A 26,209-nucleotide genomic window follows, 5' to 3' on the forward strand; every position below is an offset into this window, starting at 1 on the left:
CCACATTGTGCACGGCGAGCGGGGAGGAAGGGGCGCGGGGACGACCCCATCCCGCCGGCACTGTGAAAGCCGCCTTTGTTGCGGGGCTGTCACCCGGGCCAAGGCATCCTGGCCTCTGGTTTCCAGGACAACGGGAGGAGGAGGAGGAGGGTGGGCTGATGGGGAGGAAGGTGAGAGACAGCAGCAGGAAGGTTTGGACAGCGCTGGCAAAAGTGACTCCCAAAAAGTGGCGCAGTGGTTTCTGCAGGGCACCCTCTTGCTGGAAGGGGAGATGCCGAAGCTGAGCCCTGAATTGCAGCCAAGCCCGCGCTGGGCGCGGGGTGAGCAAGGGGGTCAGGATGCGGTCCATGGGCCTGACTCGGCTGCACCCCACATCAAGCACGGTGCGGTCCCTCCTGCTCGCATCTCTTGGTCTCGGATCAAACCCTCCCCAACTCCCTCCCGCTCGCAGACAGTGTCACCGTTTGAGCTTGCAACAGGACCAGTCAGTCCCAATGGCTACTTGCCCACTCTACCTGCTATCTTACTCCACCTCCAGCCTCCCCCACCCATCCCACCCAGCAGACAGGGCTCGGGTGTATTTTTTGGCCAAGTATTTTTGGTTTGTCCCTTTGCAGCTCTCCAGTTCCATCAGATTTCAGGGGAGTTCAAAGGTGTTTTCCTGCCTCCTACAAGCTCTGGACTATTTATAGCTGTCAGATGTTGGCAGCCCAGCTTTCGCGGACAACTGTATGGTGAGGATGTGCGCATGGAAGTAGCTCATTGCTTGTGAGTAATTCCAGGAGCAGCCACGAGCCTGAGGAGTGATGGGGTATTGCTATGAGAGACAGTCAGAAGGGGTGGGTGGTGAAGAGCAAAGAGCTGCTCCTTTAGGCTGGATATGAGAAAAAAGAAAACTATCAAATTTGCCAGGGAGCTCTCTTAACGCTTGGGATGCTCCTCGGGGGAAATGATGCTAATCCTGCCCCATGGGCTATTTCAAGAGAGGGTGGCCTAGTTGCCGTAGCTGTTCTCACTGGTTCTAGCTCTGGGGATGCTCTTATTCTTCCTTAGGTGCTCAGGAGAGGACAAATTTCATATTGGCATAACATCATTGCCGATCTCAAAACCCTGCCTGTTCTGACCTGGATGCCCTTGCAACGTGCGGTCCACCAGCCCCTCAGATGCCCGTATCCAGCTCCCAGGCTGCAAGAAGGCTTCCCCTGCCTGGGACTTGGGGAAATAGTGTCCAGTGCTGCATCACTAAGACCCAAAAGGGTCACTTCTTACATACCCACTGGCGTGCGGCTGGGCTGGCCTCTCCCGAAGATGCCAACGGCCCCGATGGTGACCAGATGAGCCACCAACCGCTGACCTACCATCATGGTGGAAGGAAAGAGCGTGGTCTCCTGCGCTCAGCCATCTGGCAACGAATTCTGGCCAGGCTGTAGGGAGAAACCAAAGGGGACTTCAGACTAGAGCTTTTTCCTTCCATGGTGACCATTGTGTCCAGGAAGACTGAAAAAGACTCAGCATTTGGGTCTTTTGGGATTATGCTGCTTCATGGAAAAGGAGGGGTGAATCAGGACTCTTGCTTGCATGTCTGGTGTGGTGTTTTTCTCTGTAGAAGGTGCATATCCCACATCACCAGGAGAATACAGCAGGCTAAAGCAAGCATTTCAAAGTTGGAGAGAGCAGGGGTCTTGCATCCCTACAAAACTCCATACTTACTAACAAAACGGCCAGGAAGGACGGAGCATCAGTGATCTGTGAATGCCACGAGGGCTTCACAAGCGCGGCTTTGAGGAGCTGTGCAGCCGGCCACGAGGATGAGCACCGGCCCATTCCAGACCTGCCTTAACGCTGTGGCATTTTCCACTCCTGCTAAAAAGAAGCTCTCTGCCTGCAACGTGCCTCCGCTGCCGAAGGGACCACTATCTTCTGCATCTCTTCAAGTGCTTCCCTGCTCCGAGGGCAGGAAGAGGAGAAGAATACCACATCCATCTGCAAGCACACAGGAACTCGTAGAGAGCTGGAAAAGAACTATCCAAGCTGGACAGGGTCCAGGGCAGCAGGGACACACACCCCTCTGCTCAGGAAAAGAGCCAGAGAGACTTTCATCACCACGGCTGCCCCAGACCTCCATTTTACATCCCATCTGAACAAGAACACTTCACCTTCCTTTTTTTGTGCTCGCACACACCTCTCCCTTCAGCATCAGCTGCCGGCATATGGGAGTGTGGTGGACTATTTAAGGAAAACGCCCAATAACATTACAATTACTTACCATAAAAGCCTCATGTTTCCAATAACAGCCTAATGTTCCAGGCACCTGTCCAGCAAACTCAGAGTTTTCTTACCTGCCCACTGCAGGATTCAAATCCATCACACTTCCCCACAGACATCTAGACGTGCCATTGCAAAACTGCAAGGCTATGGAAGACCTCACCATAGCTGCCGCATCCGTCTGCAGTGGGGACAGCGGCTGGCAGGACCTTTCATCCCTTCTGGCAGTCACCTGCTGGGATCTGCAGCGGGCTGCAAGCAACAACCAGTGCGTGAGAGGCAATGTCAAAGCCAGCAATTCACCTGCAACCAAAGCAGCCTGTCTCTGGCGGGCAGCGTCTGCCCGGCTTTGACTACCACCGCGGCTCCAGCGCGGTCCCCGGATGGTCGGAACTTCTCCTGCCGATGGCAGATGACAATGAAGAGGCCAGATGCCGCTCTCGCCTCCTAACACCGTCACCCTGATGCTGGAATGAGGCGGAAACGGACAAATGGAGCAAAAACAAAAGGGCTCATAATGTTTTTCTTGGTCAGATCCCATGAGCCCAATCAGCAATATCCGCAATGGCTTTTACAGACCAGGCTGGGCAGCGTGATTTTGTTCAAGTGTTCCCAGGGAACAAAAAAAACGTCATGAACATGTGTCTTGCTGAAAACAGTCTCTCCGATATGAAACCATGATTGTTCACCAGCAAAGTTACTTGTGGGCTTGGGAAACAGTTCACGAGCAGGGGAGATGCTGTAACAGGATGTGGGCATCTAATCTCTCCGTACCAGTAGACAGTCATAAGCACTGGCACTTACCCAGCAGTCAGCTACAATTTGTTTGCACACAGGGTTTGCTGGAAAATTGCATCCAGCCGTCCAGTTAATAAAAATCATCCTCACACAGCTCACCGGCAGTGTTTGCTGAATGAGAGATGGATGCTAAATTATTCACTCTGCACCATCGGAGACTCAGCGGTGGAAGAGAGGGGAGGAAAATTTCACTGCTGCTAGTCATGTTATGCTGTCAATTACGGAGCACTTCATTCTCAGGGCTGTAAGGCTACCATCTGGTACTAAATTCACCAAGAAAAAAGGAAAAAAAAGAAGGCAGCATTTTTAAGCATTGACTGCTCATCGTACAGCAGTTCTAGAACACATTTTCTAACATTCATGAGAAGTACAAATCCAAGGGGAAGCGCAGAGTGGAAGGGATAATATGCCATTTAGAGTATTCCACCTACACAGATGTAGAAGAAACATATGAGGGCACAAAATCCTGTTCTGCCTATCCTGTCTGGTACACCTGAGAGGTCAGCAGAGAGGGTAGACGCAGCATAACCTTCTAGATGTGTCACTGGGCTTCACAGCCAGGCACTTTCCCATTCCTCCAAGTATTCAGCTGCTCTCTTTGGCTGCTGAACTACCTCTCAGCCCACTCAAATTTTGCGGGGTTTTAACCCTGACAACCAGGGAAATGAAAATATTTGTAAGGTGACCAGTATTATGGGTGGTCCTTGTTCTCAGTACGCATCGAGAAATGCTCAGAGAGGAAATTCTGAGAAATCGCTGTTGGACATTCACGGCCAGGTCCGTCGGTGTCCACGGTGGAAGTGCTTTGGTGGAACTGCATGGTGACAAGACTCTGGAAGCATCATCTGTGTTTGGAAGCACACCCGGCCCTGCTGCATACCACACCAAGCAATTCATTTTATCAGGAACCAAGCAGAGGAGACACATTAAATAGCAAAGCGGAGCGTGTCCCCGCAGGCAGAGCTGGGGAAGAAGATAGAGCACATTGGCTGGATATGAAAGGCTCCAGGACAACAAAAGAAGCGAAGGAGGCAACAAGAATCAGACATGAAAACAAGCTCACTAACTTCTTCAAAGAGCCACAGACTCTCAGCACTGAACACTAGAGATTTTGGGGGGCTTTAGTAAAGATGGAGATGAGGGCACCACGTGATTCCTTAATCTCTGACATGGCCCAGACAGGAGAGAGGGATAAAGGTGCAGTACTGCCATGTGGCTTCCTGCAGAGTATCACAATGCTGGGAAGAACTGAAACAACCACAAGATGCCTTGGGTAAGTCCATTAACTGAGAGGCTTCTTCCTTTTCATGCTTTTTTCCTCCAGGCCATGTACCTTTCACCCTCAGTACGACTCCGGAGATCACAGAGGCTGGCATTGCATGCAGAGATGACGAGGGAGCTTGAAAATCAGGTTTAAGGTCTTCAACCTGCTGTGGATTGGACTTAAAGCATCCACAACACACTCAGGAAGACAAAACTTGAGCTGCCTGCTGCCTTCCCAGCCCTGCCTGCTGCCAGCCCATCCAGATTGCGTGAAGCTTGGGTTCCCATGATATCCTGAACGTGCTCTGAATACGTCCCTCCCCAGAGCTCCCAGCATGGGGCTGGGGGCTCCAGTGAAGCCTATGGTGAGTCTGGTCTGGAAGACAAGTGTAGGCTCTTAATAGGCAGCACAGATTTGCCTGGTAAGGTCCTGTGACAGCTGCAGAAAGTCCTACAACCTCACCCATCCTTTTGTTGTTTGGTCCTTTACTGAGTCATTGCTTCAGCAAGGAGATTCATCCTGCCTGAGATGGGCCATAGGGCTGCACATTGGTGAGATCCCTCACATGGGGTCTGCACTGCTAGCGGAGCTGCCCAAAGAGGTGGCAGGTCCTACAAAGTCCCCCTGCTCCTGTGCAAGGTCTGAAACACGCTTGGGAAGAGGCACCAATGAACCAGCCTCCACCCAGCACAGAAATGCTCCGTCGATTCCCTTGTCCTTTGCTGGATTTCTGACAGTCTCCCATTCCTCTGACACCAAACAGCTAGTCCCTACCAGTGACTCCTTTAGCATTTGTCTGGAGCTGAGGACCCATGAACCACCAAACACTACGAAGAGTCAGCAGAGGCAAGAGCATGAAAACAAGAAAACACTATGATGGAAAAGGAAAGTCACCGGGACAGACACCCTCTCCTTCTCTCAGGAGTCTGTCCCTCTTTGGGGACCTGAAGGAAGAGCCCGGCTGGAGTTTTCGGCATCAAAGGTAGTTCAGGAGTTGACATCTGCAATGCGTTGTAAGGCGAGGAGAAAAGCAACCAGCTGATTCCAGGAAGAGACCCTCAAAGTGGTACCAAAGCCACAGCCTTCACTAGGACATAACCCAGCCACAGCCTCCCATGAGCTTTATAGCTGAAGCTGTTGATTTATTTACCACAAGGGTCACTTTTGCACCACGTTTCATGCCTGGTGCCCCCTCACACAAGGAGGACCCACCGATGGAAGGGAGCAGAACCCACTTCTCTCTCCTCAGCACCTCCTTACATGCCCCTTGCCATACACTCTGCTGGTTGGCTTGCCCCTTTGAACACAGTGGCTCATAACAGAGGAAAAAACCCTGATACAAGCTTGAATTTCCAGTCCTCTTTGGACTCTTCCACCTCTCCCAACTCCTCCGGCTCTGGAGCATGGACTGCTGAAGCTGCTGCTTTCTTCTCATCCCAGTCACCTTGCCAGTTCAGAAGTGATGCTCCGGCACAGCCAGAGCTGCTGGGTGCTCTCTTTACTTTCTAGCTTGCTCTCTCCCTTTCTTTCAGGAGTTGGTCTTTCTGTCCTTGAGGAGCTGAGGGACATTCAAAAGGCAAGCAAGAACCCACAAAATACCAGGTGGTAAAGTCAATAGGCGCACACTCCAGGTAAGGCACTCTTGCACTTATCCCTAGGTACAAACAAGGGCATTTTCCCTGTTAGTCATTCTCCAGCACGTCAGACTCATCCAGCCCCTTTCTTTCCCTCCAAAACACGGTGGGCTTTTAGCCCGAGCATTGGGGGGTGCTTGATTTTTAATGCTTACTTATTTATTTTTGACGTTGCACAGGCCATTCCAGCACCCGCTTTATCTCCAGTAATCTTTGACCCCTGTGTGTCAAGAGTTCAATCTGGTACGTTCCACTCTTTGCCCCCACTTAATTCTTTTTTAGCTGCTCGGCCTTTGAAACCTGGTGCCATATGCCAGCCCAAAAGAGTCCTGATCAATACCGGGGGACCACGTCTCTGTGACCTTGCAACCTGCACCGTAAAGGGCAGAGGGCAGAGCAGGGTGTTGGCCATGTTTTCATTACGAGATTTCAGCTGCGTTTGTTGGAGGGGGAGGGAGAGCTTTTCTTTCTTGCTTTCTTTCGTGCTTTCTTTTCATGAAATTTAGTCCAGCTGGGACACCAGAGCTCCTGGCTGCCTGTCGACTCCTCTGCCTCATTTACTGAAAGTGAGCAAGAGAACCGCTAAAAATGGGGGTGCCTGAAAAGGTAAAATAGAAAGATCAGCAGCACGTCTCAGTATAAGAAAGGAATTGTTCATGCCCATCCCTTTCAGACAGCCAGGGTGCTTTGGGGGTGCAAAGTATTGGTCTCCCTTGCAATGGAGGGACCCATTAAAAATCGCTCGGTCTCCACAGAAGAGCCCTGGCAGCAGCGTTGCTGCTTTGCAAGGGGGGCACCGGATTTCTCTCCCGCAAAGCTCAACCTCTTGCATGACCGAGCCTCTGCCCCGGGGAAAGAGTCCCCAGGAAGGTGCTGCGGATCCGCAGCTGGGGTGCACGTCCCTGCCTCGCACCCCACGTCGCAGGCACGGCGGTGGGGATCCCTCAGCCCACCCCGCTGAGGGGCTGTGTGAACCGTGCCGTATCAGGGCAACTCTAGTCAAGGGCCACTCTATTTGAAAGCCACTCTTTTTTCAGGCACATACCTGCGTCTTGGTCATTTATTATTTTTTCTCCTCTTCTCTGTGCAAAAGGTACAGGCACCTGCTTTCTGCCCTGGTTGCTTTCATTTTCAGAACAAGGAGAAGAGCAGATGAAAAGGGAAAAGCTTGCGGTGTCTCCTTGGGACAGCAGGGCTTTGATGGCACTGCTTCCAAAGGGAGATTTAACCCAGCTTCGCTTCAGCAGGGAGGAAAACCCAGCAGTTAAGCCTAAGCCAAAACTGTTCGCCCAGGAATGGCCAGCTACGGAGTATCTGCAGGATCTTTTCCGTTTGCTGCTGTGGGTCCCATCCCCATGGCGTTTGGTGCCGCGCTCTGGCAGAGCAAGGCTGCCAGGGACCATGTGGCAGGGCCGGGCTGATGGTGCTATCGCGCCATTTGCAACACACCAACATGCCGCTTCCCTTGGGCAGAGGTCATGCCCAGTGCCATATCCGTAGCCGGGAAGAAGCTACTCCCCAACACAAGAGCCAGACCTCCAAGGGGTGCAGGATGGAGCATGGCCATGCCATCGGCCACCACTGCGCAAGCCACATATTGCCTGGGCCACTGGGCTCTGAACTCGGGAGCCAAATCCTATTAAACCTCCTGGTTCCCCAAGGTGCTCAGCACCTCCTGTGTCCCAGGTGTCTGCAGGGGGAAGATGTGATGGACCCACACCCTTGATAAGCAATAGCAACACTTGGAAAGGGCCAGTGGGTTGATTTGTTTGGTGTGGATTTGGCTGCTGGTTGAAGAGTTTAATTCCCGGTGTTAGCACGACTGCCCAGACCAGTCCCACCCAGACTGTCCTTTCTCCTCACCTTTGCTTCCACCTCTTTGCAGAGGGAGGGACAGTCCACGCCAGGCTCTGCAGGACAAAAGCTATGTCCCGTCAGAAATGAAAGCACTTTTGAACGATCCGTGCCAGTATGGGGCCAGTGGCTTGTATATGACTCTCTTAGAGGACTTTTGGGGGCATTTTTGAGCTTAGATGAGTTGATGACTCCCCCCTTACCCTAATTACCCAAAGCCCTGTGGGGTGAGAACACCACACCCTGGCTCTCCCAGGGTTTCTTTCTGAGGCTGGAGAGCCAGGAAGGCCCCCACTTGCGTTGGTCTGCGACCCAAGAGTTTGCCCAAGGACAAGAACGATGGGGCGTCTTATACGTAGGGCGCAGTACCCACTGGTGGCAAGGGCAGCCGATACCCCAGACAGAGGGCACTGCTGTGCACTGTCTAATTAACCCTTCTGACAGCTTCGATTAAAAATAAAGGGGCCTTCAGGTCCCTGCTGGAGTGGCCTATTTTACATGCGCATCTCCTTGGTTTTGCCTCAGCATATGATGTTCAGGAGGCAGTTATTTCAGGAAAGGTACGCTATAGATAACTGATCCGCCAGCCAGGTGTCATGTTCCTTCATTTATTTTCAATTACTTTGTCTCTTTAGCTCCGGTGAGAATTGCCTGGTGCCGATTCATTTGGTCACCTCCGTGCCTGCCGCACCTCTCCGGAGGCACTTCTCCGGTGTGGTGTGATCTCTCCCCAGGGGCAGGCTGTTACAAAACAGCTCTGCTTCTCTTCCAGCTTCATCTTGTTCTTGTCTTCCGGGCCATCCCCAACTTTGTGCCCCTTGTCAGGGTCGCACAGCCTTTCTGGGAGCGGCAATGGCGTGAGCAGGCAGAGGAGAAAAGCTCTGTCCCGGCAAGAAACCCAGTCTTTGGGGTGGGAGCCTCCCCTCTGCTCCTCAGGATGCTCATGGCAGCATGGGTAGCAGCACTGCCCAGCACAGCCAGCTGGAAAGGCTTCCTGCAAACCTCCTTCCCAAGCGCATCTGGCGGTCGTTGCTTACTAGGTGGCAAGCACCAGCCCCCTGGCCCTCCTCTGTCCCTTGGCTCATTGCTCTGAAGCTCATTCGCCCCCCCAGCTGCTGACCATTTGGGTGTCTACATGTGCATACAGTGAACTGGACCGGGGGCTCGCTCCTTTCGCCGAGAGCTCTCTCGGGCAGAGCGGTTAGGATGAGGGTGGGAATCCAGGACCTCCTGGACCCTCATTTCAGTTTCCCTATGCTATGTGCACACATAGAGATGCCTCAGTCCCCTAGTGCAGAACCCGCCTCACCCGGCCAAGACGCGTGGTCACCCTTTCATCCGGGACAGCATTGTCCCCTTGGAGGTGGACCCATAGGTCTAGGTCAGCAACACCCTAAAGCCATCAGAGCACAGGAGCCAGGCACTGTCCTGAAGAGCATCAGGGTAAGGTGGTTTGTGCTGGCAGCCTCAGGGCTCGTCGCATTCCCTCTGTGGACTCTGCTTTTATCGCTTTTCTCCCCCCCACCAATACCAACACCATGCTGTGCCCCTCCAGCAGCTCCTCCCCACTGCCCAGCCCCTGCTCCCTCCGCAGCCCAGCCAGAGCTGCCTGCTGGCTCCGTCCATGCCCACCCCAACCGCTGCTCCGTGTAACAGAGTGGGAACAACTGCTGGGGCAGACGGCACCATGCAGAGAAACGGGGACACTCCTAACAGGAGGAGATGCCAATGTCTCCAGATGTGTCTGGAAGAGGCGGTCCAGCCCTCCTGCCTCTTGCCAGAGAATCCCACACAGCGCTTTGTGATTGAAGATGGGCTGAACCCTCTGAATCCAAAGTCCCCTATGCCTAGGAGAAGCCCAGACCTGCAGTTTAAGTCCAGGCTCTCCTCTAGCTGAACCCTCTCATGTGGACCACCTGTAGGATGAAGTATCTTCATGCTTGCTTCCACTTCTGGGCACCTTTTCACCTGCCTGAGCTGCTCTCCAAGTGCGATCTGAGCCATCCCTGGCATGTCCCCACTCCCGCTGGCACCGCTGAGCTGGCAGGGCTAGTGGCATGGGCTTGCTCCTCTGCCTGCTCACTGTCAGCAGCACGGCCAGCTCCGTGCTGAAGAAGGGCATGATGTAATTTTCAGATCCGTCGGGAAGTTTTCAGCAGCCGTGGCTGGAAAAAAACAGCATTTTCCTGTGAAAAAGGGCACATTTGCTCTGGTTTCAATGAGAAAGAAATAAATAGAAAGCCTGGTAGTGACTGTCCTTAATTGATTAGTCATTTCTGCAGATGATAATTGCACATCAAAAGACTGACATCCTACTGTTTCATGCAAATGTCCTTACGAATAACAGCAAGGCACAGGGGAAGTGGATACAGGAAATAAATCCTTTAGAAGCTACCCAGGAGAATTTGGAGTTTGAGTCTCATTTCAGGAAAACAATTTTGCTCTGAACGTGACTGGAAGAAACATCCTCAACCTCAGCTGCTTCCCGAGCACCAGAAACGTGAAGAGGGAGGATGCCACAGGAGCGCCCCGGTGAGGAGCTCTCCAGCCAGGGGAAAGCATCACTTCTTCAGACACCCATGGAGAACTTCTTTAAAATACAGTTGGCTGCAGAGCCCGGGGCTGAGACGTCGCTGGTCGTGCTTGTAGGGTTATGGTAGCAACCCCAGGAAGACCAGCAGCTTGGTGCATCAGCACTCAGGAGCTGCCAAGGACAAAGTCTGGGGAAGGAGTGAGATGTCCGGAGGAAAGAGCATGTCAGTGAGTGGACCAAAACTGGAAGATGGACCTCCTGTCCCTCCTGCTTGTTGTGCATCATCCCCAGTTTAAGATCCTTTCTGCACATGGCAGTTTTCTGTGCTCCCTGACACGTGTCTGGGGTGTCCAGGCTGACTCCTGATCCCCAGGTTGTGACGTCTGGGGCACCGGTCGAACCGCCGGCTCCTGGGCTCACATGAGAATCTCCGTGCTCAGTTAATTATTTCAGCGAAGCTGCTAGCCCTGGTGTCTGGCAAAAGAGGCTTGTGAGCATGACTCAGTCAGCCTCCAAAAGCAGCAACGAAAAACAAGAATCTGCTGTGAGCTGCATCTTGATTTTTTAAGCCAATCTCGTGATGTTTTGCAGGGCCAAAGCATGGGTCTGTAATATCAGGACAGCACCACAAACCGCAGGCGTTTCTGGGTGCTTATGAGCAAACTGCCTGTTTTGCAGAAGGACCGTGGGACACTGCCATCACTGGGGTCACGGAGACCCTCTTGCCTGTGGGGAGCAAGCCCCCCCTTCATCCCCAGGGCTGCAGCCACAGCATGGGTGAGCCTTTGGCACGGGTGAAGCTTTTGCAGGTGACATTTCTTATTTGGGCTATTTCAAAGGCTCCCAGCTGCCCTCACACCTGCCCCCTCACTGGTGCAGGTGAATCCCAAACCCATGATCCCGCCAGGGCCCCGTTTCCCAAACATCACGGAGAAGCTCTGAACATTGGTAGGCAAAGCAGATCTGGCGGGGGGGCAACATCAGACTGTGCTCTTGTATCTGCCCAGACCAGAGCAGCATCAGCTTCTTCAGGCCAGAGCAGTGGTCAGAGGTCTACAGAGCAATAAGCTGCCCTCAGCCCTACACAGAGGATGACTATGTCCAAGCCAGGAGGTGTTTATGGTTGTGGAGAAGCCATTCTGCAAATCCCTCCAGCCTAAACTCCTGCTCCATGGTCCCTACAACCTATGGTGACAGCAGGGAACAAGATCTGACCTTCTACCTGGTCCTAGCCAGCTCTGTGCGCCCAGGTTCCTACAAGCATATCACCTTCAGCGTGAGTTAAAAAACAGCTGGCATTTAATTATCCATCATCTCCTCATCGCCGTCACTGATGAAGTCACTGACGAAGCAGCGCTTCGGATCCTCGGGGTAGGCTGAATTCCCCTGCTGACCTGCTGAAACTGCCACAGCAGCCAGGTTCAGACCTGTTACCTTCAGACGTCTTCGGCGCGGAGGGCTGTCGAGAACTCCTTCCCGCTTTGCAGTCAGTGAAGAGAAATAGGCACTTTCAGGGCATGAGTCATCTGACCTATTTAGCCATCTTAGGAAGAGATGAATGAGTCCTTAAGAGAGCTTGTTTCTTTCCACTGTCTAGACAGCCAACCTCTCGACTGCAAACACCTACCCTCACTCTCCTGGAGCACACCAGGCACCCTTCCCAGGCTGGTGAGGCATGCTGGCTTCTTGAGGGTGTCCAGCACAGGCAGAGGGTTGGATCACAGCTGGACATCCTCAGAGGGATTTCAGCTTGGCCTAACCTTGCTTCCTCTGAAGGCAAGGGAAGATTTCAACACCGAAAGGGTGGAAATGCACTTTTGGAAAACCTTCTCTGCCTCCAAGGGAGGGTTTCGTGGAGCTGAGCTTGCTCTGGCCATGCTGGTCCCAGGACAGCGTGGTACAGTCCAGTTCAGCTCTGAACAACATCTGGCTGTGTTAGCAAAGAAAAAGTGGCTTATTGTTCTAGGTCAAACCAGCAAGAGTGACTCAACCATCCAGGTGGTACAGCTACATGACTGTGATGCGGTGCTACCATCAGTTTGTCTGGGGCCCTGCGCTCTACGGTGTGTGCCATGGTATGCTTGGGCTGGTGGAGTCTCCACTTGGTCTTCACAAGGATGCAAAACAGAAAAGACTCTGCAGTTTAAAAAATCACCCCAATCTTAGGAGAAAGCCCAATTACTGCCACTTTTTGTGATTCCTGGCACAACAGCAACTTTCTTTACACAGAAGGAAAATGTCTAAGCGAGCCTTTACGATCTTTTTCAGATCATCTTGGTCTGTAGGCCATCTCCCTGTGCTCCTCTGCTAATCTCACAATACCGGTTAGCTCCTGAGCTCTCCTTCAGCCTTCCTCTACAGGACCACAGCTGATAAAGATCCGTAAATGCCAGTAGGATTTGGTGGCATGAACTGATGAGGACAGGGAAGGCTTGGGAAGGTGGTACTATACAAACCAAAGGGGCTCTAACATGGTGAAAAGAAGGCTGTGCATCTAGGAACGAAACTGGTTGGCTGTGTCCAAGAGGGACTTTGGCACTGAAAAGAGCCAATGGGTGACAAATGGCCTAAAGTCATCTTTTGTTTTAAAAGCAGGGGAAGAGTGAGTCACAGCAGGGATTGGACTCACATCTGTACTCCACAACCCTGAGGCAGAGCCTGAACGCTGTGGCTGAGGCATCGAAACCTATTTTGGAAAGCATGCTCTGATACCAGCGATGGTACAAACAGGACTCCAAGACCAGTATAACAGCCTGAGAAAAGGCTTCATGGTGAGAAACGCAGAGAATGCATGTTTTTAATTAAGCACAAAGGTTGAGAGGGCTCTTGAGCACAGGTCTAGTCTAGCAAAACCATCCTACGAAAGCACCCTTGCAGCTGGAGGAAACAGGTTCAGCCAGAGTCAAGGGCTAGAAGCAGAAGCCAACAAATTCAAATGGGAGAAAGGGAGGTGCCACTAACCATGGGATTCATCGGCCACCGAATCTATGTGAAAGGACTTCATGCTCTGGAAGTGCTTGAATAAAGATCCACTGTCTTTGTGAGAGAAGAGCTTTAGGCAAACAGAAGACACCCTCAAGCCAAGAAGAAGTTATGAGCCCTGCACATGCAGAAGTGCACGAAACACTGGCCTGTAATATGCACGGAGAGATCAGAGGCACCAGCCTGATCCAGCAATTGCTGGTGCTACGGCCCAGGTTCATCTTTTTGGGGCTAAACACATCACGGAGGTGCCTTGTGCAGCTGGTCGGGAGAGGCAGCCGTGTCCAAACTTCAGCTCCTCCTGCAGAAGATGTCCATCGCCCTGTGGCATCACCCCATCTCTTCTGGCAGTAGAAGAGGCTTTGGAAATGTGCTGGAATCTCTGTGGAGTGACTGAAATCCCCCAAATCTCAGGGATTTCTTACCTCAGTCCCTCCCTATTTGCTCCTGACCTTTGCTACAGGAGCCTACCCTTCCTCAAGGATCTGGGACAGTCGCAGAAGGGAAGCACACGCGGAGATTTTTGAGGTTTTCTTTAAGCATCAGGAGAGGGCTACCAGGGGAGAGCTCATGGAGTTAAAAATGATCCCCCCAACACTCAGCCTGTGCCAGTGCACGCCCAGCCGCCCAGCACCCCGCAGCCGGTAAGAGCCCTGCCGAAGCAGGAGTCTGAGTCATGCCCCAGCCATCACGAAGACAAGAATGAGACCACGTTCAAAATTAATATATATTTTTATTGAATAGTTGCTCTAAGTGGGCTTGTGAAGCCACCCATAGAATTACTTCTTTCATCTCAGCAGTGGTTCAGTAACAGTTATTAGCTTTGCAAGAGAAGAAAACCAAACAGAAGAGGGTGCATTAAAATAAATAGGTTATTTTTTTTTTCTTATCTTTAAAATAAACTTTTCAAATAAATACTTTGGTTTTTTTTTATTTTTTTCCCTTAAAAGGTACAAGAGTATTGTCAAAAAACAGCCATCAGGTTATAAACATATATTATACCTTATAGAAAGGAACCCAAATAACGACAGCTGGGGGAGGGAGGGATCTCTTTATACACTGTACAGAATGCCTTTGTACCAATTAAATGGAGAATTAGAGGCTTCGGTTCTTGGTACGAGACTCTCCTTTGAAGCCAAGGGTGATCCGTCTTCTAAGGAGAACTTTGTGCTGAGGACACCTGGGGAGGCAGGAGGCTGCACAGCCGCTGCCTGCCCGCAGAGCATCGCAAAGGCCTGAGGGAACCGCTGGGAAAGGATGGGCAGAGAGGAACGGGAGGGGAAGGGGGAAAGGGGCTCCGCTGGGGCAGGGCGGCAGCATGGGCAAGGCGGGGACCGGCCGTGCCGGCTCCAGGATGACCACGCACCTCTCGGCTGATGCTGCCGTTGGGACAGAGGGTGTGAGAAACCTCCTCTCCCAGCGCCCCCGGCCAGCTCACCGGGGTGGGTTTGGTCCTGCTCATGCTGAAGCCCTTTGGGGTGCTGCGGGAAGGCGCAGCCGGAGAGAGACCCAGCGAGAGCCCTCGCGCCGCCTCCCCTCGCCCGGCACTCGCCCCTTCACTCTGCCCCATGCAGGCGTGCGATCCCTTCCTGTCCATCCAATGTCCCTCCTGCCTGCAGTCCCCCTGCAAGGGGACCGTTCAGCCTCCATGACTTATGCCCTCAGGGGATTCTTCTGCAACACCACCCCAGGCAAGACAACAGATCTCACCTGCGCAAGCCCCCAACCTGCACTCTGGGAGAAGGAGTTTGCAAGAGATCCCGACGCTCACTGAGAAATACCCCGAAGCAGACTGAGCCCAAAGAAATCACAGCTCTGGTTTGGCCCACACGGACCAGATGCCGACCAGCAGCCTCCAGCTGCTGCAAGCATCCCGCAGGTCTGGGCTCCCCGGGCTCCTTGGAGGAGACAAGCCTGAACTGGATCCTATTAAAGACCAAGAATGGGCTCTGGGGTGGGGGTACATCCCTGATCTACTTTCCTCGCATGCTGATCACTAAAAGTTAGACCATCCAATATCTGAAGACCTCCCAGCTTTCTCCAGCCTCGAAACACCCAAGGGCCAGAGACAGAGAACGAACTAACAAAGCAGGTGCTGGAACCAGCAAGTTTGGGGCATGGTGTGCTCCTTCCCTGTGCAGTCCAGTCATGCAAACCTTGCAGCAGCTCCCCTCACCCCTCTTTATTGCACTAAAGCAGCCACTCATAAACTGTTATTCTGCGCTTTGGCGTCTTTCGGTCGATGACACTTGCCCGCCAGTCTTTGGGTTCACACATGGGGATGGGGAAGAGCAAACTCAATGGGATTTTATGGGAGTCTGAGATTAGAGTCCCAAAGAGGAGCTTCCCCCCTATTCTTTGAGGTACTTGGCTGGCACCGAGGTTTCTCAGGGACGGGTGGACAGCAGCCCAAGGACCACTTCTGCCCTTCCACCAGGAGCTGTTTTGGAAGGGATACTCCCCCTCCCTCCCCAGTGACCCTTCCTCACCAGTGCTGGGACTGATCACACGGTTGCCAGTAGGGAAGGAGGGGAGCGGGAGCAAGGGAAGCCTTGGAGAAAGCAAGCACCAGCAGGAGCTCTTGCGGGGATGGAGCTTTGGAGTTCTGGGTGGGAGGAGGAGACTCCAGCATGGGGAGCGGAGCAGGGGGAGCTCAGGTCCTGCTCAGTAGCTCCTGCCTCCTGCTCCTTTGGCACCTGAGTCTCTCTTTCCCCACCTAAGTTTGCCCTACAACCTTGCACGTTTCCCGACAAAGGAGCCCACGACCGGCAGAGACGCACAACGCGGAGAAATGTCCCCTCGCAAAGCGGATCCGTCCTTGTCAAATCACAGGGGCGCAGGGAAAACAGAGGACTCAACGTGTGACTCTTCCAAAAGAAAACCAAAAAAGACACGTCAGGACAGAGAGAAACCCAAACTGCCAGGAGAGGCAGCTGCAAACAAACATCTGGAGCAGATGTTATCTGACTCATTACAGGGTGGGGCAGGAAAGGGGCTCACAACCCCAACCAAAATTGGAGTCCTCTCTGCAGGGAAACCAAACTGTCTGGCAGCCGGAGATGGGGAGGGAGCAGGATGGATCTGGTCTGAAGATGTTAGGAAAAGCTTGGGAAAAAACCATGATCAGAGGCTACCCACAGCCTTCCTGACACCAGATGAGCTCAGCGAACCGGAGCTGGCCTCCTTGGAGAGCTTTTGGAAAATCCTGAGCTGTTCTTTCTGCTGAGAGCAAGGAATGGGAGCTCGCTGAGGCCCCCCCAGGTGGAGCGGGGAGCAGTAACCCCAGGCGAAGACACTCGCCCCTACGAGAAGGGTAGGGGCCAACAGCTCTAAACTTCTCTAGCCCATGCAACTGCAAGGCCTGGATGTGGCTTTGCGTTTCGCCCTCAACACGGTCAAACCAAAGCCCTGCGCTGGTCTGACAGCCCTCAGTGCCCATCTGGGGCTCTCCTGCTCTCCAATTCCCTTCTACGTGTCCTGTATTTCATAAGATATATCTCGCAGGTTTGTCATTTCTTGGAGATGAGACATTCGAGAGACCTGGCTGGACTCCTCAGCCCTGCACCCAGGCTATGGCACAATTCCCCCGTAGAAATGGGACTTCCGCACTGACCCAGAAAAATCCCATTAGGTAGAAGGCTACTGGCAGGCGTCCTGGCCTCCTACCAATTCCTGAAGGTAAATATGCTGCAATAGTAGTGCTGGGCTCCACCTCGCCGTGCTGGTGCCAAGCAAAACTGGCTCTGGGGAGCTGCTATGTGGACAGCCATCTTCTCATCCTACAGCTCCAGCACCTGGGGGAGGTCACCCCGTGCTTGCATGACTTCGGAGGCCGTGAAAATGATGAAGCTTCACATGTTGAGTCATTCCACCATCAGGAGAGGAAGCAATGAATTGCAAAGATACAGAGGTGGTAACTAAATTTACAAGTAGGATCCATTTAAAAAGGAGGAGGAAAAAAAAAATCAAAGTAGAGCAAGTTGGAAAATTCTGTTCATTAGTTTTAAAAGTTTCAATGAACTATTTCACATTCTCATTCAAGTGAGACAGTTCCTCAAATCCTCGGTGAAAAAGGGACCTTTTTCCCCTAAAAAAGTTTTACATTTTTTAGGAAGAATGAGTTTAATCAGCACCAATAGAAAAGTGAACCGAGCGTTCAAAAGGAAGGGTGCCTTTTGGTGGAAGTCTCTCCCCCAAACACCGCTTGGAAGCAGGGAGCCAAGTAATTATTGGCATATGGATAAATATGTTTGCAATATATTTTATAACTGCTGCCACAGAGACATGGACTGATCTTACGGGGGTACACACACCTACAGGGCATCCTCTGATAAGGCCATTGCCTTGAAACCCAAACGATTTCAGAGTCCAGGGCTGGCCTCAGAGGATGCGCAAACTGCACCGACGTGGCCCTCTCCCTTCTTAATGCCAGGAGATCCTCACTGTAAGCCGGAGCATCGTCCTGAATAACCCACAGCTTATGGCAGTGGGATCTCTGTCTTTGGCCAGAGCAAGCATCTTTCAACATCCCCCCTCAGGCTCCATGTAAAATCAGGGTGAGGATTTTGGTCGTGTCTGTTACATGCCCCAGGCACAAACTTCACACCAGGGATGGGATTCATCTCCCCTTCCACAGGGAACCGCGAGTTCAATGTTTGGGTCCCATGTGGGTCAAGCCAGAACATAATTTAATGAATAACGTTTTCAAGCGGGATGAATCACTCTCTGGAACCGCTTTTCTCTGCGACAGAGGGAGCTTGGATCAGCCGCGATTTTTAGATAGCAAATGTACGGAAAGAGGAATCCCATCCTGAGAGTCTACCTCCTGCCTCGCCCCACCGCCAGCGCTAAATCCTACCCTCTCTCCGCAAGCAGACACCCCCCCAGGACAATCTGTAAACCTCCCTTTCCCCCTCTCCCGACTACCTAGGAACTAAAGGTCTAGGATTAGCAATAAACAGACTGGGAAATCATCCTCCAGCATGTGCAAGTGTACCAGGAAGCCAAACCTTGCATCTGGCACCATTCACAGCAGTATCATGAATATTATTAGTAATAGACCTAACCATCCTAACGTTATATTTATATATACAAAAATAGATCCACAGAACTCTACGTAAAGAGGTGGCTGAGGGAAGGCGACGGATGAGCCCTGGACAGCAGGGTCTTGGAGGAAGCCAAGGGACACGTTGCATATATTTCTCCAGGAGAACCATTCACTTCCCTCTGCGCTCACACACCTTGGAGGAGGGACAGGCAGGCAGAGACGAGTACTGGGACATCATCCCGGCTCCAAACTCCCCAGATCCATCGGCCAACGTCGGCACGGTCAGAAATGAGAGCTGGCACCGCGCGTTTGCAAGCGGAGATGGGGCTGAGTCCAGGACCAGGAGGAGCTCTCCCCAACTGCAGCGACGGCTTGGGCAAGTAAACCATGAAGCACTGACCCTGATTCAGGTTTCCTTCTGGTCTGCAGATGACCCAGCTCCAGGGCTTGGTTCAGACCCATCTCCGGTTGGCCGCAGGCAGCCGCCGTTGCAGAAGACCCTCAGCAGTGCCAGCAGGGTTTGCCTGCCGGCGTGACGCTGGTGTTGGTGTGACACGCCGGTGGGCCAAGGAGAGCGAGGTGAGGACTCAGAGGCAACTTCTGCAGGGAGGGAAGGTCGGGCTCCTGTCTTTTGACCCCCTCTGCTCTCTGTTTCCCTGCAGCCCAAAGCAGGAGTCGCAGAAGTCCCCGCGGGGGAGTCCCCCAGGATTGGTGTTAATTGACAGGGAGAGCAGCGTGAGTGGCAGCTGTTGACAGTTGGGTTTGGGGTATGTTTTTTTAAAGTGAATTCAGTGCTGGTGGAAGGTACCAGATCGGGGCTCTCGGGGCTCGAGCATGGAGCCAGTGCCTGTGGCATCTGCTCGGTGGTGGGATGGAGCTGGGCGGCAGCTCCCATCTCGCCAGGGTTTGCGCTCTGGAGGCAGCCCTTCAAGGCATTGAGAAATGAATGGCAATTTCAAACCAGCTTCTTGTTCTCAGCCAAATCCCAGAGGAGACCTTTCCCTCGCTGCAGTCGGGCAGAAGCGAGTGGGCTGGGCTGCCTCCGATAGCTCCTTCCCCTGCCAGAAGGTTTCTGAAGCTTCCCACACCTTCCCTTCCTCTTTGAGACAGAAAAATACGATGCCACCTCATTTTGAAGCTCGCTGGCTTCTCCCAGTGGTTTCCAAGCCCAGAGGGAAGCCACTGCCACTGGTGGGACCCTGCGGCACCCCAGCCCCTTGGGGAAAACGGACCTACAGCCACGTGAAAGGAGAGAGGCCACCCACAAAAAGTGCTGGAGAGAGATAAAGAGAGAGAGAAGGAGGTCTGGCTCCTGGAGGACTCTTGCACAGGGGATTCGTCGACCTGCCTCTTCCCCCCGTCGGGAAGGACCACACCACGGGGCGGTGGCAGCTCTTAAAACCCTCTGAGACCAGAGTCACGAGGACCCCCCGCGTCACCCTTCCCCGCGGGGCACGGCTGGGGAGGGCACCCACAGCTCTCTCTGCCTCTCCTGGTCCCTCACCCGCCTGTGCAAAACCACCGTTTCCCACCAGCTTGGTGCCAGCTCCCCTGGCCACCCAGCCGCCTTCGTGCTCCCAGAGGCTGGGGGACCCCCAGTTCACCCGTCTCGTTCCCGGGAGGTGATGGTGCGTAGGGGGGAGCGCTGCAGAGCGGAGGGAGCCAAAGGAGGAGGAGGATGGAGGGGAGAGGAGGAGGAGGAAGAGGAGTAAAGCCTGCTTCTCCTCCCCGGGAGGGTCATACCGGCTTATCCAGCGTCTTGGGGAAAGGCGTGCCGCTGGAGGAGGAGATCTTTCTGCAGACCGTATTGGTGTGGCTCTGGCAGCGGCAGCCGGGTCGTTTCAGGCTGTCATAACCCCGCTGGCAAAGTTTGAGGCACCCCAGGGTAGGAAAGTAGCAGCAGAGGCAGGGCATGAGGAGAGAGAGGAAGCTCATGGCAGCCCAGCGGGCACAGCAGGACCCCGGCCCGCAGGAGCAGGGGTCGTCGGCGCAGGTGTCCTCGTCATCCGTGGAGCAGTGGTAGAAGAGACCCTTGACGCAGCAGAGGCAAGTCCCGTAGTCGAGGAGGCTCTCGGGGGAGCAGAGGCAGCGCTGGTTGCAGAGCCAGCAGGAGGGCAGGCTGCGGGCGGCCGTGCAGCGGGCGCACTTGCATCGCCCGCACTCCTCGCAGATGAAGAGGTGGCCGGTGTGGAGGGTGGGCTTCTCCGCCACCCCCTTCAGCGGCGACTCCTCCGGTTTCAGCTCGCTGGCCCGGGGCTGCGTCCGGATGAGGGAGTGCCCGGAGTGAGAGGGTGTGAGGCTGCTCAGGAGGCGCTGGTCGGAGGCGGTGGTGCTTTGGGAGACGGAGCTGGCCGTGCTGGAATGGCTCATGTGTTGCTGCAAAGGTGGCATCTGGTGCTGTTGGCTGTGGCTGCGGTGCAGGTCCTGGAAGGTGGAAGACACCAGGCGGTCCTGGGACCACTCTTGCTTGTGTGGTGGCTGGGAGAGGGATGGGTTGGAGCGGGCTTGCTGGAAGCAGACAGCCGGTCTCTCCACGTAGTTGTTGCTGGCACGGATGGAGCGGATTTGGTCAATGGACAGGACCTGCTGGAAGTCCTCAGCGGGTGGGTCCATTCTCTCGTCACAGCTGAGTTCAGCCACACTGGAAGAGAGCTGCATTTCCAGGAGCGAGGAGACCCTGCGGCATCAGGGCACATCTAAAAATCCTAAAGGATGGGGCAGGAAGACAGAGAAAACATTTGTGTTACATTTTATAATGGATCCATCCATACAAACCAGGTAGCAAAGACTGGCTGGAGAACTCCTAATGAAGTTATTTCCAACAACCAGACTCAAAGTACTTCTGTGCCTGGGGAGACTTAGGCTGGACGCGTCCAAAAGGCAAGGGCCGTAAGATCTGTCCCTTGAAATGGGTGGGCATAGCATCTCCACAGGCTTTCGAGCTTTTCGTGCCCTTCCACAGGATTTCCCGCCCCTTGCCAGCACTGAGGAACCCCGTCTGTCCTCCCTCTCCTTCCCCAGGGGAGAGTGCTGGCCCTCTCTATGGGAGGGGAAACTTGAAGCTGTGACTTATCCAGAGCCGGTGACAGAACTGGGAACAGCATCTCCTCCAGAGCAGGAGTCTCTACTTTGGGGCTTCCCAGCACAGCCCGAGCAGCCTCCCGCTGCCGTACCCTGTACACACCAGGGGCACAGGGATGGAGGGGATCTGAACACATTCAATTTCAGGCAGCATCAGCAACAAATTGCAACTAACGGGACACAGACTTGGCCGGGGCCAGGCCAAGCCCACAGACTCCCCGAGTCCCGGCGGTTCCCACTGCAGCATCCCGTTTTCCCACGCGCAACCCAGCGACAGCCCAGGAGTCAATTTGCCCCCGTCACAAGCACTGGGAAGAGCGGGTTTCTCTGTAACCCCGGCACAGACGCAGGGTGAAGCAGGGAAAGCAGACTGCGCAGCAGGCAAGCCCCGTCTTGCTCCTTGCACCGAGGTGCCATGCTGTTTGCTGTTGTTTTCGGGAAACGGCACTTCCCCAGTCGGCAGCGCCGGCAGCGGCGCCTGCTTTATCCAGAGGGAAGGTCAGGCACATCCGAGGGCTGTGGGCTGGGGCAGGGAGGGCCCCCGCATCCCACAACTCCCCCCCACCACAGAAGGTTTGACCTCACGGCATCAGCACCATCGCCCAAACCTCGGGCTGCCAGACCTCGCCGCTGGCATCTGGGTGAAACCTCCGTGGGGCTGGGGCCGGGCAAGGCGAGGGGCAGGCAGGAGCGGGTCTGCAACGGAGCCGGGTCTCGGCCCTTGGGAGGGAGGGAGGGAGGGAGGGAGAAACTTCCCACTTCTGCTGCCTGCGAAACGGAGCTGCTCAGGCGCACACAGAGGACGGAAGCCGTTCGTTGCATGCCAGACCCCAGCGAAGAGCTTTCCCCCAGCACTTCCAGCCCAGATTGCAATATGGGATACGTGCTCTCCGTGCGCAGCCAGCTTCCCTGGGACAAAGCCATTCTCCTCTGGCAGCTCAAATGAGTGATCCCTCAGTGACACAGATATTGTCACGCTGCCCGGGCCCGCAGGAAGACTCTGTTTCAGTAGGAAGCTCCCCACCGGCGTTGCACATGGTCAGCAGGCCAGGCGGCCGGCGGCGGCGGAGGCTTTCAAGTAGGTGAGGGGCCACAGGTAGAATCTGCTCATGCAGCAGAGAGAGGCAGAGGGAAGATTGATTTTCATTAGCTAGGCTGACCTTGAAGAGCAGGGAAAAGCAAAGGCAACTTACTTTGACTGTTCAAGCAAGATCTGGTCTCTCCCATCCCCCTCCCCGGAAAGAAAAGGCAACTGATCTGCTTAGATTTGGGTTTTTCCTGTGCACGGAGCCCACCTGCCGCCCCCTCCGTGCAATCGCAAGCGAGATGCTCACCCCGTCCAGGGAGACTCAGGCGGTGAATGAGTCGCTCTCCCAATTGATTTGGACACCGATTTGTTTAACAGAAATATCAAGGCGAATTAGGAGGACACGGCTGACCCAGGGAAGGTTTTGTGAGCACGCTGCCAGGGTGGGAACGGGCCACAGAGGCAGAAGACCCTCTTGTGAGCTGTTACCTGCTGCCACTGAGCTCCTCACCTGGGAAGGTCTTGCTAAAGCGCAGGCTGGTGACCTGAAGCTCCCTGGACCCCTGAAGAGATATGACACATCTCAGCCTGCAGCTAGGACCATGCAGAGGGGAGCAGGGAGCAGCCTCAGCGGGTTCCCGCGTCCCTCGTGACCCAGTTCCCATCCTGGGGTGGGATCGTTCAGGGGATGATGCTGATTTACACCCCAGGGAGGAGCTGCCCACACCTGGGTGTCCATCCCCTCTAACCCACGCGCTGGGATTTGGCAGTACTTGGGCATTAGGACTCAGCCAGCGAGACTCCCGTGAGGTTCCCGTGTGGGGCTTGGACCAAGGGGAGAGACCAGGGAGCGGAGGATCCCACTGCGATGGAGGCAGTGGAACCGGGAGATAAAGAGCAGCCAAAGGGCAGAGCCAGCACAGCTACACCCAATCCTCTACGCAAGACAGGGAGCTCAGGAGACAGGAGGAGACCCATGAGCCATGCTTAGGCAGGAGGAGATGCAGAGGGGACACCGTGAGGAGGAACAGAGCCACAGGGACAGGCAGCCGAGAAGGGAGCTGGCAATCAGGCTGTTGCAACCCGGACACTTAGGCTCTGGGTCCAGGGCTGGGACACAGCATCCCGGGCAAGACAGGCCCTGGGAGGACCCCCAGCACTGAACCGGGGCCCAAACGCTCCTGGAGCTGCGATCCCCAGGTGCAGACCCAGACTTGCTGGCCGGGGGGCAGGCAAAGGTCCCTCTGGGACCCAAGGGGACACGAGCCAGAGGATCTGTGGGTCCTCCAGTCAGCGGGATGGGGGGAAGAGGGACTGAATGGCCGGAGCTGGGACCCCGCTCCTGCACCCCCACCCCGGGGGAGCCCAGTGCCCCCGACTCGCTCTCAGCCCTCCCTGCTCCAGCCCGATCCCGGGGCTGCAACCGGTCCATATCCCGGTCCCCACTGGTCCGACAATCCCCGAGGCACTGCTGCACCCCTCCCTGCCTACCTGCCCGTCTGGGGGGGAGCGGGGCAGCGTGTCCCCAGCCTCCTCCTCCTCCTCACACCCTGCCTGCCAGGCAGGCATGCCAGCCCCGGAAACCGGGCGAGCTTTATGGCCGCCAGCAGCCCCAAACATATAAAGTTCGTGTGATAATGGGCCAGAGGAGGGATCGTAAAAGCAAATGATTTACAGGCTGGAGGTGGCTGCAAGCCGGGGACGAGCTGCACAGGGCGCCCAGGTGGGAGAAAAGGGCTTTTTCCCTCCGGAGGGACCCCCTCACCCTGTCCCGGGTGCTGCGGGGCGGCGCGGGGCGGCGGCGGGAGGCTGATCCCCCCGCCCCGCTCCGCACGCAGCCCACGCGTGGCCCGGATCCGGCCCGCAGCCCCCGGGCACGGCCCCGCCGTGTGCCGGCTCCCCCAGCCCGCCGTGCCACACGGCCCACGCGCGGCTGGGATCCGGATCCGGCCCGCAGCCCCCAGCCCCGCCGTGCGCGCAGCCCGCGCGTTCCCAGGACCTCCGAGCGCCGCCGCGCACGCAGCCCGGTCGCGTTCGGGACGCCCCAGCCCCGCTGTGCACACAACCCACGCGTGACTCTGGCCCACACCTAGCCCCCAGCCCCACCGCGTACACCCCACGCCTGCCCAGGAGCCCCATCCCCACCGCCGGCGCGTGCCCAGGACCCCACTCGCAGCCCCGGCACGTCCAGGGACCCCCCCCCCCGCCCCACGCGCGGCTGCTCCCCCTCCCCACGCCGCGCAGGCAGCCGCGTCCCGCGGCCCCGCCGCCCGCGCAGCCCACCCGTGCCCAGCCGCGCCGCGCACACCCCACGCGCCCCCCGCCGCCCTCCCGCGGCCCCGCCGCGCGCAGCCCACGCGTGTCCCCTCCCCGCCCCGCCGCGCGGACTCACCCCGCCGCCGCCGCCGCCGCCGGTCCATCCGCCCGCGGAGCGCCGAGCCCGGCTGGCCGGCCCCGGGGCACCGGGCGGCCCGCAGCGGGGCTGCCTAGGGGCGGCCGGCGGCGGGCATGGACGCGGGGCACCGCCCGCCCCGCCGGCCCCGCAAGCGGGCCGCGCTCCGCGCCCCGGGGAGCGGCGACGGGGCCGGGCCGGGCCGCCCGCGGGCGCGGCGAGGGAGAGCCCGGGAGGGCTGCCCGGCTCCGGCGTGTGAGTGCGGGCTCGTCCCCGGCGCTCCGTGTGAATGGGGGCAGCGCGGAGGATGGGAGGGAGGGAGGGACCTGCCGCTGCCCGTTAGCATCTCTCTCTCCCTCGCTCTGCCGCTGCCTTCCCGGAGCTGGAGCTCTTAACGCTTACCTAAGTGGCGTCATCCAGCTGAAATTGCAGCGGCCCATTAGCGGTCCCCACAGAGCCCCTGCATCCGCTCCCCAGATAATGACTGCACCGAGGCCGAGCGCAGCGCCCGGGCACTATTTAAACGTTTCCGTCTGCCTCGGGCTCCGCGTCCCCCCCTGCGCCCACCGGGACAGCCCGCCCTGGGGCCTCGCCGCCCCCCAGCCCACCGTCCCCCCTGGGGACGTCCGCGGTGGCCACGCCGCCGGCCCCGGACGGAGGGGCCGCGCTGCCTCAGCGTCGCGGGTATGGTCCCGTCCCGGCGCAGGACGGGTTCGGTGGGGTCCCGCACCGTGGGCAGTTGTGTCGGGGGCGCAGCGGGTTTGGCTGCGAAGGGCCGGTGTCGTCTGTCGGGCTCTGTCACCGTGGGCTTGATCCGTAAATGGCGGTGAAATGGGCGCAGTCACCCTCTCCCCTCCCACGTGCCTGTCCGGCTCACCTCTTCCTGGGCATCTCAGGAGGCATCAACGAGAGCCCGGATGCCGTCCACCCCCGATACTCCCCAAAAGTCCAAACTGATACCGAGTCAGTGCCTGCGACAGAAGCTCAGGGCAGAGAGGCTGGAAAGGGGCTTTTCTGTACCGAGATCCTCAGAACCAGTCCACACACATCCCACTCTCCCAAAAACAAAAACCTCGGGCTCGGGGTCCAAACAGGACCTGGACCTTCTGTCCCAGACATTTCCCTGAGTCGCCGTGCGCTCCCTCCTCGTGCTGCTTTCTCTAAGGCAACAACCACCGCTCAGGAGGATCCTTGTGATACCCCTCGGCCCCATTTATAAATGAATTGGACCCGATCTGACAGTCCCAAAGACACCAGGCCTCTCCGTGATGACACTGGACATTGGCTATGGACCCCAGCGGAGCTCCCACCCTCACTTTATTCCTCTCAACA

At 55.9% G+C, this 26,209-nt stretch overlaps 1 protein-coding gene across 1 annotated transcript; it reads right to left on the reverse strand.

The window, feature by feature from the left end:
- Positions 1 to 14,772: 14,772 nt before the first annotated feature.
- On the reverse strand, positions 14,773 to 25,297 carry SPRY3 (sprouty RTK signaling antagonist 3). Its single transcript, XM_059824443.1, has 2 exons — positions 25,280 to 25,297; positions 14,773 to 21,082 (listed from the first exon to the last, which is right to left on the reverse strand). The coding sequence occupies exon 2, from the start codon at positions 21,033 to 21,035 to the stop codon at positions 20,115 to 20,117; it is 921 nt and encodes a 306-aa protein (XP_059680426.1). The 5' UTR covers positions 21,036 to 21,082; positions 25,280 to 25,297; the 3' UTR covers positions 14,773 to 20,114.
- Positions 25,298 to 26,209: the final 912 nt, after the last annotated feature.

Source organism: Gavia stellata, chromosome 14 (assembly GCF_030936135.1).
Source record: "Gavia stellata isolate bGavSte3 chromosome 14, bGavSte3.hap2, whole genome shotgun sequence".
NCBI classification, from domain to species: domain Eukaryota; kingdom Metazoa; phylum Chordata; class Aves; order Gaviiformes; family Gaviidae; genus Gavia; species Gavia stellata.